At 40.4% G+C, this 14,572-nt stretch overlaps 1 protein-coding gene across 3 annotated transcripts in view; it reads right to left on the bottom strand.

Annotated features, from left to right (window-relative positions):
- Positions 1-2,305: 2,305 nt before the first annotated feature.
- The window catches only part of RALGPS1 (Ral GEF with PH domain and SH3 binding motif 1), an 88,621-nt gene continuing 76,354 nt past the window's right edge, over positions 2,306-14,572 (bottom strand). For 2 of the 3 annotated variants that reach the window (XM_014942832.1, XM_014942833.1), the window contains 9 exons: positions 14,373-14,499; positions 13,386-13,537; positions 12,175-12,226; positions 11,814-11,894; positions 9,585-9,690; positions 8,667-8,759; positions 8,388-8,493; positions 7,221-7,312; positions 2,306-6,000 (listed from right to left, as the gene is read on the bottom strand). In XM_014942832.1, the coding sequence (XP_014798318.1) occupies positions 5,971-6,000; positions 7,221-7,312; positions 8,388-8,493; positions 8,667-8,759; positions 9,585-9,690; positions 11,814-11,894; positions 12,175-12,226; positions 13,386-13,537; positions 14,373-14,499 (839 nt within the window). In that variant the 3' untranslated portion in view covers positions 2,306-5,970. The remainder of the gene's footprint in view (positions 6,001-7,220; positions 7,313-8,387; positions 8,494-8,666; positions 8,760-9,584; positions 9,691-11,813; positions 11,895-12,174; positions 12,227-13,385; positions 13,538-14,372; positions 14,500-14,572) is intronic. The other variant, XM_014942834.1, reaches the window with a different exon arrangement.

The raw sequence follows: 14,572 nt of genomic DNA, 5'->3' as shown, positions 1-14,572 counted from the left end.
CCCAGAGACCTTTTGGCTGACAGACACAGGCTGGGACAGGACAGTTGTGAATGAGGCCTGTCTAACCCTGTGCCTGTGGTGGAGGGACTGCTGGTCAGGTTGGCCTGCAGCGAAGTCCCTCGGCACCTGAGCAAGGCTGGCCATGGCCAGGGTCACCCCCTCTACACTGCCTGGCAAGCCCAGGGGATGGGGCAGGTCTGAGGCCAGGCTGGGGAGCTGACCCACAGGTCAGGTCCAGTGGCTGCTGGGCAGGTCCATGGGGACAAGGCAGGACCAAAGCTGGGTCACTCTGCTGGTGGGGGGCTGGACTCACAGGGTCACGGTTTGGCCTCAGCTGGCAACAAAGAACCAGGTGGCAGCTGCCCTCTTGGACCGTCCCCCCCGCACCACAGTCCTGATGGGTGAATCAGAAGAAAAAGGCAAAACTCGTGGGTTGAGACAAAGGCAGTTTAACAGAACAGCTAAGGGAAACATGGAAAAAAATAACATGGAGAGAGGAACATACAACCACAATAACACTGTGTCATGGCTTCCTGGCCCCTTCCCCAGCAGCTCCCAGCTCCCCCTGGGCATGGCTCACCTCGGATGGAATACCTGTGTCCCTGCTAGATCCCAGGAAGAATTAACCGTGTCCCTGCCACAACTAGGACAGCCCCACGCAGCCCAGCTCAGGGGGAGCAGAAGGCCTGGAGCTGAGCCTCAGTGGGATCGAATCCTGGGCCCATGGGCAGGGGGTCCAGGTGGGGCTGGTCAGGGCCGTTAGGGCAATGAGGTACTTCCTTTTTAACTGAGGTACAAGAACTCAAAATATATACTCATGGTATAAACCAGTTACTTAAAGAGAAAGCAAAAAACACCAAACCAGCACCACCACAACAAATAAAAAAAATACTAGAAAAAAAGGCTTTCACCTTTAAGATTTCACATTTTCTTTGAGAAAACTGTACCACAACACCAGAGCTGCATCAATTAGCGCTGGGCGCTATGGATTTTCTAAAGGGCTTGTGCTCATGCCTGTAGTCCTCCTCTTCTTTTCTAAAGGAACTGTGTCACCTCAGAGATAGGGGTGACTCCAAACTTCTATACTTACCTTTGACTTCCAGTTTCTTCAGTGAAATCTCCATTCTGTGAGGTCTCTTCTTCTGGCCTCTGTTGTGATGTCAGGAGATGAACAAGCTGAAGGAAGAGTGGGAGTCAGTACGAGTCTCCCAGTCTAATCTCTTGTTGTGACTTCGTGTAGGTAACGGGAAGGAACCAGGCAGTTGTCAACTGGACTGTACCAATAATGTCCCTCTTTCCTGGCCCAGCTTTCCATGGTGGCTGCATTAGTTGTTAATGAACTAGAAAGAGAGGAATGTTTGAACATCTTAAAAAATCCTGAAATACACTCAAGTTTTCAGTGTTTCTGTGGAAATGGAAAGTTCACTGAGTGTTTCTGTTTATTCTGCCTAGTAAAAAGTAAGAGAGAAACAACGAAGATCAGACACAGGTAAGAAGGGAGACAAAGGGTTCACTTAAAGACAATCACTTGCGCTCCTTTACTGGTTTCTTACGCATGGGGATGGAGAGAAAAATGACACATGTAAGAAGAGAAGTTATCAAAGAAGATGGACACAGGTCAACATTTCCATGTTCATCTTTTAAAAGAGGAAGTTCCACCTAACATCTGATTGCCAGGCTGTTGCTGCCAGCTGTGCTTGGTGGTTCAAGGTTCTGACTGAACTTTGATTTCATCACTGAAATAAGAAAGCAAATTTCAGATTTTAATACCAGAAGATATTACTTCATACATCTATACTCATATGCTGTGTAAAGCAGGGCACATCATTTTAGTAGTGGATGAACACTGGATGGAACAGGATTTTTTCCTGTTGATTTCAGTGGGTGGAGCTGAAAATCCAAGCGTGTAAATAAAGTTTAATGGTAAATGCAAAGAAATTTACCTTGCTATCCAAGTCACCATGCAAGATTGGCAGTGATAAAATACACTTCTCAGGAAAACAACTGGATAGACTCGTCTCTACTTCTTTGGACTTTCCAAATCCCACTTGAAAGAACTGCAAATTGGAGGGTTTTTCAATTTTCTGTTAGAGGTCTGGACTCTGTAGTATTTTTACTCTTAAATGGCTACACATTGTGCACTAGTCTTTTCAACTACACACATCATTCATTCACAAATAAAACATGCTTGCTGCCTTTGAGCTAAAATGTTCCTTCTATACCTCTACTATTCTTTTCAGAATATTTTATTGTTAGCAGCATACATACTCTGCACATTTTTAAACATACAACCAAATGCAATTGCTGTTGAAGTAAACAAACTTTTTTTTTTTACATTAAAGTATTTAATTAGTGAAACAATCATTATCAATGTAACAAACTGAAAAATACAGCAACTTGATACAAGACTGAGGTAACAAAATACTTGTCCAAAATCCTAGATTTCAACGCCAGGGTTATTATGGGTGAGACAGGTCACAACAATTATAGAAAGAATCCTTACACAAATGGCATGCAGTGAACTGCTGGAAAATACAGCCAAAAATAGTGCAACAGTTTTCACACAAAACAAACCAAAATGTTGAAACTGGTTTCCATTATAATGTGACAAGTAAGTTACAATTTGAAAACTACTTTCTTTGCCTCATTTTAGTGCTATTTGGAAAAACATGCATTTTGGCACTGAATTACATAAAGACTGCACATTAATAAATTAATAATATTGCTCATGTACATTTTGTATCTTCACAATTCTGAAAATAGTAATTCTGAGATAACATTTAATTTTACACGACTATTGCAGTTATTCTCTTTGATGGATGAAAACTTGTATGGTTTGAGACATTTTTGTGAAAACGCTGTATTAATCAGTACTGATATGCAGTATGTTATAGTTCAATAGCAGCTTTCAATTCACATTACAAGTACCAGATGGCAGCAAATGGTACCAAATGACGGCATAAAACCTCAAATCAGCAGCTACAAACTGTTTAATATTTAAACTCTAATTTAAAATTGGCTTAAGGTATTTTAATAATATTCTTACACTGCCATCTTTCTGATTTTTTTTAATATTGTGCAGCAATTTCACAGCTGTGCTATACTGAAAAGAAGATGCTTACCTGACTATTGTGTAAAACCTTTTTGCTATGTTAATCTTTCTTCTATATAATCCTTTTTACATTCAAATTATAGTAGTGTGAGGGAATTCAAGCTACTTTTGACACAGTTCCAAATTCCAAGGTTTTGAACAGGATTTGAGTTTGAGGATTCACACAAAACAAACTTCAGTAGGACTGAAGGGTTTAATTTCTCCACAGATTCCTCTTCTGACAGTGCTAAATGACTTGAGTATCAGAATCACTCATAAATACCACCTTTCACTCATGCCATGCTGTTTTGGGGCACATCATGGTTTCTGGCAAAGAGGCTTCCTTTATGGTTGGGAATTTGTTTTACAAGCAATTGAAAATGAACCCTTTTGTAACTTCTCCTATAGGCTCTATGGATCATAATTTTGAATAAAAGTGTATTTTTTGAAGGCTAGAATGCTCTACCTCTTGTACATACAATAATATATTTAACACTTTAGAGACCCTTAAATTCCAAAAGCTATTAAATTCTAAGTGTGTACAGGCTCATTCTATTGCTACTGTATCAGTCAGTAGTTACTGTTCTTTCCAAGGGAGGCTTGTTATACATAACTGGAAGTAATGTAAACACCCATTAGTTTACCTCAATTGCAATATGCTGGAAAAAATGTCAGGAGTCCTCATCAGTGTTCACTTCCACCACATCACATTAGAAATGAGAAGGTATTTACATGCTTCTAAGACATTTCATGTCAATAAGTGGTACATTTTTAATTTAGTTTATATTGAAGAGAGATGAGGTTGTTCCCTTTTAAGGGGAAAGGCCTACTAATAAAGTAACTTCAAAAAAACCCTCTTGACTTGAACAGTTCTGTTTTGGTTAGTGTGTCACCATTTTGGGCACTGTTCTGCACATGGTTCAAACCCTATGAAGGTCAATAACACACAATACAAGTGGTCATGGGTGACACATTCACTAAAATGGCAGTCCACGTAATGCATCTTCATGAATAATCTCATCAATAATCACAAAGAATAATTCAGATTATATCATATTCTAACAGTCTGAAGTTATTTACTGGTGACTGGATTTTACATTCTCCTACACTGTCTCTAATGGTATTGGATGCTCTGCCCTTTCAGATACTGATGGTTTTCCTAGTTCAAAGTTGCCCTAATTTAGCAAAAAAGGAGAAAAAAAAAAAGATATAAATGTATTTTGCATTACCACTCTCTTCATTCAACTCCTGAGCTATCAAAGAAACTTTGTCAACTTGACATATGCTTTCACATGTCCTGGGATCTAAATGCAGTTGTCATCAGGAACTGGTTTTCTTGAAAAGCTGGTAGGTATTAGGCTTCATTCTCAGGAGTGTAACATAACACTTAAAATAACACAAAAGTTACAGCTGACCTACATTTAACAATACAGGTATTCTTTTGTGGTTGTTGTTGGAGAAGTTTCAAAATCAAAATTTAGAAAAACGTGCAAGTCCACAAAATAAATACTCCTAATGCCAGGGAGTTTATTCTAATACAGGTTCTGTTCAATTAAACTGACTTCAATTTTTTTCATGGTTTGTAAGCGAGAGGTTGACTTGCAAATTTCTCCTCTATTTCTCCCAATCTTAGGAAACTCCAAAGTTTTCTGGTCATTGATGAAGTCTGAATACTGATGCCTTATGGCAAAAGAGTTTCAAACAGAAAAAATGATGTAATTAGCATGGGAACAGAAGGCCCCTGATCACAGGGGTGGTAGAGCACAGCAGGGATACAGCCATGGAAGCAGAGAGAGTTCTGTCAGAGGAGGAGGCTCAGTTACGTGCTTTTTTTGTTGTTCTCTGGACACTCATGTGGAAGCTGCTTTGTACTTGCTCCACAGTCAGACGGTCTTGCTGAACTTTCACTGCCATCACGACTTCATAATAGCAGTGCCATGAGTCAGTAGTTGTGTCATAAAGGTGCATCATGTACTGGAATTGAGTGGAGCTGAAACATCCACAGGAAGATGGAACAGAGACAATGACACGGAATCATTCTGAGGAGCCAGGGCCATGTGATACACAACACCCGATTATCTGCTTCCCTCTACCGCGGGATTTAAGATGAACAACATTCAGACTGAAAAAAACCCCAACCTTCAAGCAACCATGCCACTAGTAAGAGAATGAAAGATGACCTTTAGCATAACATAAATTTAAACAGCCTTAAATCCATTGTCAGAGCGTTCCCAAGTAACATAACTGAATGAAAACAACTGTCCTGTGCCAAAATACATTTTTCCCAAATAGCTCAAATGTGAACAGCAGAATTGTCCAGAGATTTGATACAAAATCTGAGGCAGCCACATTGCCAAGCAACTCAGTGCACTTAGATTATAAAAATGTTGTTCCACAATTTCCTATTCTAATTGACTTTGCAGCAAGTTAACACTGTCAATCATTCTGTGCATTAGAAAGAATTGAAACCCAACATGGGCCAAATATTCTTCAGTCACACAAAGCAGCTTAACAATAAAAAGAACTGTTTAAAAAAGAACAGGCAGAAGATACGATGCCTAGTTTGTGGTCAAACATCAGTTCATGGCAGTCTCCGACCACAAAAAGTTGAGAGCTCCAGGATCCCGCAGGAGTCAGGATTCATCTTCTGTCCATCTAACTTGTCTGCGTTCACTCAGTGCATGAGACTATATCTGGTCCTAAGGACAACATTCACTTTCTGCTTTTAAAAGCTGTGTCAGAATCACTTTCAAGTTACGTAGGAAAGTGCTGAAATATTTGTGGCTGGCTCATGTCAGGAAAACCATTCTCTTCCTCCTTAGAGAACAACAGCCTTTCTTCAGTTTGGCACTTGAAGTTGCACCAGGCAGGAGAGCAAATTATTCGAATGACATTAGATTAGCAGGTACCTGGAAAAGATTGCAAATTTTCAGCAGTATATTCCCTCTGACCCTAATACGGCATCGGGAAACTGCAAAGTTACAAAATAGACTAGGGTGATCATTTATGATCTGATGTGAAAAGTGTGATCAGTTCCAACCAGGACCAAAAGAAGGCTAACCCCATAACTGAAAGGAAAGATAAAGACTCAAATGATTTTTCTATTCATTAACTAAATCCAGCCAAAGTATTCTAAGAAGTCATCAGTATGCACAGGTAGAACGTGTGTGTGTAAAGAATATTCCCAAGCTGCATCTTGTTTTAGGTCCTATATGGATCAGCATCTTATTAATATAACCTTTGGAAATCCTTTTAAGAATGAACATTTTCCACAAGAGAAGAATGAGGCTGCTATATAAAGGACAAACATCACATTTCATAGGACACTCTTCAATGGCACTTACAGACCCAGTCATGTAAATCACAGAATCACAGAATCATAGAATGGTTCAGGTTCGAATGGACCTTAAAGCCCACCCAGTCCCACCCCCTGCCCTGGGCAAGGACACCTCCCACCAGACCAGGTTGCTCCAAGCCCTGTCTAACCTGGCCTTGAACCCCTCCAGGGATGGGACAGCCACAGCTTCTCTGGGCAACCTGGGCCAGGCTCTCACCACCCTCACAGCAAAGAATTTCTTCCTGAGATCTCATCTCAATCTCCCCGCTTTCAGTTTAAAACCGTTACCCCTTGTCCTATCACTATACTCCCTGATAAAGAGTCGCTCCCCAACTCTCCTGTAGGCCCCCTACAGGTACTGGAAGGCTGCTATAAGGTCTCCCTGGAGCCTTTTCTGCTTCTGAACCACCCCGACTCTCTCAGCCTGTCTTCACAGCAGAGAGGCTCCAGCCCTCTAGATGCTAGCATGTTTCCTTTCTGGGTCCATGAGAAAGCCCATTCTGAAGCAGGGATGGGGTCACCTCACTTGAAGTGGTAAGTGTAGAGGCTATAGTGCTGTTAGACAACCAAACCTATAGGTAGACGTGCACAAATCCTGATTTGGTGGGAATTCTGTATTTTTAAATAATTTTTATTCCTCTTATCGAAAAAATTGGTCAATGTACAAAATGAGGAGTTATGTCTGTCCCCAGAAGATGGTGTGTGCACACAGATTGAAAAGAGGTATCTTTTCTAGTAAGAATTTTCTGGAAAATATGAAAAAGTGGGTAGAAATAAGTTTCACAACCTTACCTGAGGCTTGTTGCTTTTGCATGCATCATCCAAATGCTTATGCCATAATATTGCATGAAATCTTGAACCAGTCTGGAACTTGTAAACATTGCCTATAAAATAAGAAAATCAAAGGCTCTGAATTTGCAGACAGACATCTAGTTTCAAGGGATTCTAATTTCTGTGCAGAAGCCAAAATTCCTGAGGTAAACTATTAAATTAACATGCATCTCAAATGCTCGAAGAGGATGTTGCTCATATAATTTTATCCAACAATCCTTTGGTGGAGGGAGTATGAGAACATACGTGGCCTGCAAAGCAAAGTGAGGCCGAATTACAGCCACAGGAAAGACCACTTAGGTCACATCCAACTTACTCCTGGCTCCCTTCTCTTTGAGGCTGTTGTGTTATTGCCAAACTTCTTATGAACGTTTTTGTATTTGTGAACTTAGTTTTCTTCAATGTCCTATCTCAAGTTTCCTCTATGCCTCAATATTTTGTAAATTGCTTTGTGCAATCAAGTACTTTGTACGTTTTAGTCAAGACCCAAGAGATGCACTTCACACAGCTGATGCAAATCCACGTCCACCACCAAAGTTGAAAGCGTGAAAAGTGAAAGAAGCCTCAAAAGTCTTTACGTAACCAAAGTGCGAAATAACTCTAGGGGCTTTCTGATGTTTTGAAGTTTTTGAAGTTTAATCATGGCGGAAGTTATTGCACTTCAAAATGAATTATTAAAAAATAATTAATAATTACATAAAAGGCTTTTTTTGGTGAATGGCTTGATGTTTGAAGAATCTTCATAATATTCTAATTGGCCTCGGTGTAAGTCAAGATTTGATACTAACCAATTTTGAGAAAGCTATTCAGAAGCTTGGAGATTAGGGTATGAGGGCCCATGGATGTGCAGCAATCTCATACTGGTTGGGCAATTTCTACAAAACTTATAGTAACTGTCAAGAGACAGCAAGACCTCTGTAGGCACTAGAGAAGCACCACAGCATATTACAGAAATATGTTCAATTTAATTTGTATCCTCCCTTGATATTCTATATTGAAAATCTCCCTCTTCAGTCTTTTATATGAGTGCCACTGCAAATTCCGTAATCTACAAACTCATTAAGAGAGATTAATCTACTTCCTGTCACAGAAATATAATGGAGATAATGTCCATCCTGCAACATCTACCTTTGTCAGGGTTATTTAGCTGGAAAATATCAGGATGCTCAGGGTCATCAGGCAGTGCCACCATCCAGCCCACAATGGAGACTTTTTTACCAGGTGTAGATTTATACTGGAAGAGACAGACAAGTCAGTCACAGCTGAGACCATACTAGGGATTAACTTTTGACTGTACAAGTTGCGCAGACATTGGCTCAGCCTGGAACAGCAGGTACACTTCAAACACCCTTCCAGATCTGCTTATGAACACACAATTCTTGTTTATAGGACAAATCTAACACTTACATGTTTTCTTTCAGTGCCCCTTAAAGATTTTGCTCCAAAGTACAGAAGAGTTGATCCTGAAAGCATAACCCAGTATCTAGTCCATGAGGAGAGCTGAATCAGAAAGGAAAAAAATTAGCAAAAACTCTGCATATCTCCAACATTTCAAAAAACTACTCGCAAGCAAGTCCAAGTGCTAGCAAAGTCAATTCCAGAAGCAAGGAACAGAGAGTTAGATAGAGTGTCTCCTAGTGTAAATCAGCCCAGCTACCTAAATTAGATGGTTGGCTGTGAATACAATCCATCTTACTTGGGTATCTCATAAATGTATCAGGACTGATTGCTTCACAGCAAAATGGTGTGCTGCCTCCTACTGGACAGATCGTAGACTGCTGCATTTGATCACTAAAATTTATTGAGATGACACCTCAGCAATTCTTCAAATCTTTTAGCACTGAACAGTAGTGTAACACATTAAAAATATCTATGAACTCTACAAAACCAAAAAAAATCCAAATGTGTAGGACCAGAGCCATGTGAAACCTGTGAATTTAGGTTAAGTATGAATTCCCATGGCTTTGGTCTATGAGTGGATGCCCTGCAGCGTTCCCATTTCACCACGATACTAAATTTCTGCCCTCACAGAAATGTAAGCGGATTTATAGAGCTGCTTTACTCTCGCTCTGCTGTCACAACCTAGAGACGTTACTTGCAAATACAGGGAGAAGCAAAAATGCTGTAGATCAAAGGACATACAGAGGTTACAGCCTTGTTATAACACAGTTAAAACTTTGAACAGAAAATGATTTTAAAATTGATAATAACAAGGAACATTGTTTTGTGTGTGGTATCAAGTTGCAGTTTTAATCTAATCCTGGAAATTAAGACAGCCACTACTGAATAAGAATCATAGGAAGAATTGGAATTAGAATCACTTACAGTAGGTTTCTTGCCTTCTTTGAGCAGTGTTTTTCTTCTTAATGGACCTTCAATGGTAATGACTCCTGTGGAACTACCTAATGTGCAGCTGCAGGCCCCTGCTGGGCTAGAGAGACAAAACATTGCCATATGCATTTGAGCAGACAAATAAGGACAACAAGCAAGCAATGTAATTTAGCTCTAAATAAATTTTTCCTGTATTGCCTTACATGTATTGTATCATCTGACACTTGACTCTCCAAACCTAGACATCAAATAGGAATCAGGATCTTTGAAAAAAAACCAAATCAACAAAAGGTTCCATTCTGGGGCCTTGACATGAAAAAATATAACGGAACAGAATAAATATTGAGGCCCAAAGTCCAAGGCAAAACAAGCAATTTTCTGTTTTATTCTGGCAAATTACAGAAATTAGCTGGATTTCTGGAAAATTATGGATTAAAAGTTTGGCAGTAAGAGCTCTCACAAATGTAATTTTATCTTAAAGTAAACCTTAGCTATCAAAAAAGAATGTAGGAAATTACCTTGGCTAATTGGAAAAAACTTGGGAAAACTATGTAACAATGCCAAAAAATTTATTGTACAGAGATTAAAACATTTTTTTCCTTTCCCAGGATGAACATAGAGCTTCCTACATATAACAGTGAGAAAGTGCTACAACTGAAAGAACCCAAGTGCAGGCAAAGTTAGAAATGTGAACAGCCATTAAGAACATAACAACCAAAGATTGATTGGCAGGTGACGATCTGTTAGAACTATCTGCTGCCAACCTCTCTCCAACAACAGGTGATCACAGTCCCGCTATTCTTGTAAGGGCCAGTGAGGTTTACCAGAGCCAACTAAATCATGTCTAATAGTGAATACAAGGCAAAGGACATGCGTATGGTCTATCACTCGGTTGTGAGAGGAACACTATTCTGTCTATGAACGAGTATTAGGGCGTCACATAAACACACGCCAGTGGAAGTGATACGCACAGCAAGACCCTCAAACTGCAAGGACAGCCCCTCAGACTGGCAGGTGCATCTTCTTCCATTAAATGGAATTCCCTTCCCCTTGCTAATGTGTATTCTTGCCAGTTCTAGTTTTTAGATAAAAGCAGTAGAAGATTCCAGAAAAAGGAAGAATGAATGCAAGCATTAGAATTACTTGACAGTGGATAAGTGTAAGAAATGTATTTTAGGGAGTAATTTTACTTTGTGGATTTAATAGACTTTTCACATTTTTATCTTTTTATATTTTATATTTCTAGCTTGCATAATTTTTGAAGCAAGTCTATCATGGACACATTAAGAGTGTATTTTCCAGAAACAGGTATAATATTTTTCCAGAATTTATTCCTTTGCTTATTTATAAAGTATGCACTTTTATTGCTGTCTAACTTATTCTAACTTGTGCTGCTATCAGATGTTACCAGCTCAAGTAAAACAGCTGAACACAATATATCAAACACTTCTACAAGGACTAATGCAAAATAATTTATACAAAATAAAAACTGCCTAGATTTAAACTCCGACTAAATCTCTGTATTTGCAGAATACGGTTTCAGGGCCCTATTTTCTTTATTGTTCATATGTACTTCTTCACTTCCCACTACCACAGAATTTATGAAGATCAGATCAGGAATGGATGTAATGAATGATTTTTATCCCCCTAACCATGTATAATTTTCCACATCACCTCTCTTTGGGCTGTAAATGGATTACTTGTTTCTGAAAGTCCCTGTCTTAGTGACTAGCAACGCTGGGAGTGCCCGCCTCATACGGCATTGCAGATGTTCCCTCTCTTACTCGGGGTCCAAGGTAACACTTCTTTACTGTACAAAATCATACTATGGCCCTCTGACCCAAACAGATGTTATGGGTAGCTGCCCTTCAAATCAGGAAGTAAATTGTGAGAAAGGGTCAAGAAGGTATCCTTCTAACATCGTTATTTGTCACAGAAGGCAAAGATGGCCTTCACGACAAACCTGCTTCTGTAATGTCATAAACCCCAAGTAAACAACAGTTTTCCACAATATGGAAGCAGATATAATTATTTAAATAAATAGCTGAACTGAATTTAATCTGAACGGGCCATACCCCTGCGTTAGCATTAATAGGAATTTTTACAAGCAGGAGGGGAAGACTACCATGAGTTGATATGGTCATACTTGGACAGAAAATACATTACGCTAGGAAAGCGTAGAGACCCAAATGAAAGTTTAGCAAGGCAGACCCTGAACTGTACCTGTAGACACAGCTTCGACTCCTAGGAGAATTCCGGATCGGTACCCTCCAGTTAGGCCCCAGCGTGGCATATAAACGACCCCTGTTCGTGAATGCAAATATCTGATGAGGGAAATTCTAGTCTGAGACTTCAACAGTTAGGGTTTGGTAAACATGACAGAGATAGTTCCCAATCTTTTCAGGTCCGTGGGAAGAAAACCACAATAACTTTACAGTGCTTTATTTCAAAAACTTTGCCATTTTTTCCTAACTAATCAGTAATTTGATAAAAACAGCTATTGATTTAGGGCTTAGGGATCATTCATGAATTTCTTAGCTAAGTCTGTAGAGTGCTCAGTGAGTGTACGTGAAGACTAACTCACCTTTCAAGCCCTGACGGCAGCTCCTCACTAAATTCTGAGCTTTCACTGCTATCTAGAAAAAGAGTAGTACAGAGAAGGAGTAAGAAAAACACCCAAGGGAAAATACAAAGCCAATGTATGTGGATCACCAGAATAATCTTTTTATAGTGCCATGGAAATTGCTTACTCATATCATGTTTCAAAATTGAAGTCTTTAGAGTAAAACCTAAAATTGGAAGAGGCTTACAGGAGCCTTCTCATTTATAATATCTTACTGGTCAATGAAGTCATTATTGTGTTTGATTACCAGACATCTATGTGTTACGTTAATTTCCATTATACTGCTTTTCATTCAAAAGCTGAGCACTTAAGGAACATAAAATTCAGTTACTCTGTAAGACAATATTTCTACCATAATATCTGTAAGTCAATTAAAGTTATTACACATGACATCATTGTTTGTTTTCAACAAGCAAGCACACCTTTAACAGGATATGCCAGCTGTAATACTGCTGCCAGGAGCCATAACTGATCAATACAATGGTATTCACAATGATAGTTCCTATTTCTCCTCCAATCCCATGATCGATTTGTCCCTCCTTCCCTGGCACAGCTATTTAGCTTACAGTTGTAATTTTCTCAGGACTGATCTTCTAATGCTCAGTCTAACACATTAAGCTGTGCCTGTATTTTCAGAAGTTCAAAGATATCTCAGTGTCAAACTCTTCTTGGTCAAGTAACTCGCTATCCTTCACAGTGTATTTCCTATTCCAGAAGTAGCCCGAGTCACTTAAAAGTGGCTTTTTCATGCTTAGAACGCAAACTGTTGGCCACTTTGTTTTGATTATAATAATTATTGTATTAATTACAGTGACCACAACGTAATGGTCATCATTCTCTTTCACAAGTTCGTTTTATGTTTCTTTTGAAGTCTCAGAGAGCACAACTGAACTCTTCTAAAACATGTCGTTAAATTTTCATTTGTCAAAGGTAACTTGCAAAGTATACGTCCACTTTTCAGTAGCACTTTTTTTTTTCCTGGTGAAAGCTGACAAACTCCCTGCATCCCACAGAGCACACAGAAGACAATCTGCCTTCCTGCCACTGTTACAAACCCACCAGCAGTACCCGGGGCAAGCCGAGACCAAGCACTCTGGTCCGCCTTCTCCACGGAAGGGACCAGTCCCGGCCTCTCTGTGCGCTCCCCGGACCGCGGGAGTGCCGCCCCCTACCTCTGGAGAGCCCGTTGGCGAGCAGGCTGCCGCGGGGGTGGCCGCGGGGCGGGCTGTGGGGCTCCAGGACGCTGTCATCCAGGAGGTGGCGCGGACGCTCCGTCGGGAAGGTGGCACTTTTGCTCTCCACCACGCTGAACTGGCACATCATGCTGGAAAACGGGACAACAAGGCAAAACCCCTCATCCGGCATCTAACGGCAGCCCTTGGCTCCCGATACTTCACCCAGCCTTTGCCTTATCGATAGCTTATCCAATAGCAGGCAATTAAACGCTACTGCTCACGCTTCCCCTCTGCTGTACATATTCTCATTGACTATCAAAACAAGTTTCAGATTTTAGTGGTCTTTATAAGTAATAATTATTAAATTTCTGCAGATGGTAATTTTTTTTTACTTCTCTCCATACAAAACCTGAACACACTTTGTGGAGGCAAAGGAAGAACAACAGAAAAAGCAGAGCCCTGCTCAGTGGTCCCTCTCTGAGCTGAACTAACACACCAATGCTCTAGGACCCCGGAGAAGTCACATGAACTTTTTTCCCTGACTCTGAAATTTGGTAGATGCTGAGACCTTGACTGGGAGCAGATGCTCTCACTTAGCTGGGTAAATGGCAGAGAAAAATGTTTCTAATCTATATTACCCAGGTAAAATAGCACAAAAGGTCACAACTTTCCTGAATGATAAGGTGTGCCAAGCAACTAGTACGTTTCCTTAGATGTAGAAAGATGTTTAAAAATAAAAAGAAGAAAAAATCAGCTATGCACACCGGGAAACCACAGACCAAGGTGGATACACAGCTTTCAAGTACTGCCAGGGTCTGGCAAAAATAATGAAGCATCAAGAGAAAACCTAGAAAATAAACATAAAGCCTGCAGCACTCTTGCCATACATGAAATGGAGGGGACAAATACCAGAGTGTTCTGCCGCTATCCTAAACATTCTGAGGCACAAAACTGCCTAAGGGTGAGACCCTCCACAGCACCCACTTGTTTCCCAGGCTGTGACTCTTCCTGTGCCTTGGCACCGGGGGCGTGGGGAGACTCGCGGCCACCGAGGCATCAGGGCACGTGGGTCTCCTGCTGAACTTCAGAATTGCTGACACGTCGGATGGACCTAAAAGACAGAGATTGTTCAACATTGAACTGATGCAAAACCCAGACATTTCACGGGCTGGTGTGTTCAGCCA

This window comes from Calidris pugnax, unplaced genomic scaffold (genome assembly GCF_001431845.1).
Source record: "Calidris pugnax isolate Ruff unplaced genomic scaffold, ASM143184v1 scaffold102, whole genome shotgun sequence".
Classification (NCBI taxonomy): Eukaryota; Metazoa; Chordata; class Aves; order Charadriiformes; family Scolopacidae; genus Calidris; species Calidris pugnax.
This window is presented reverse-complemented; position numbering and strand designations above follow the sequence as displayed.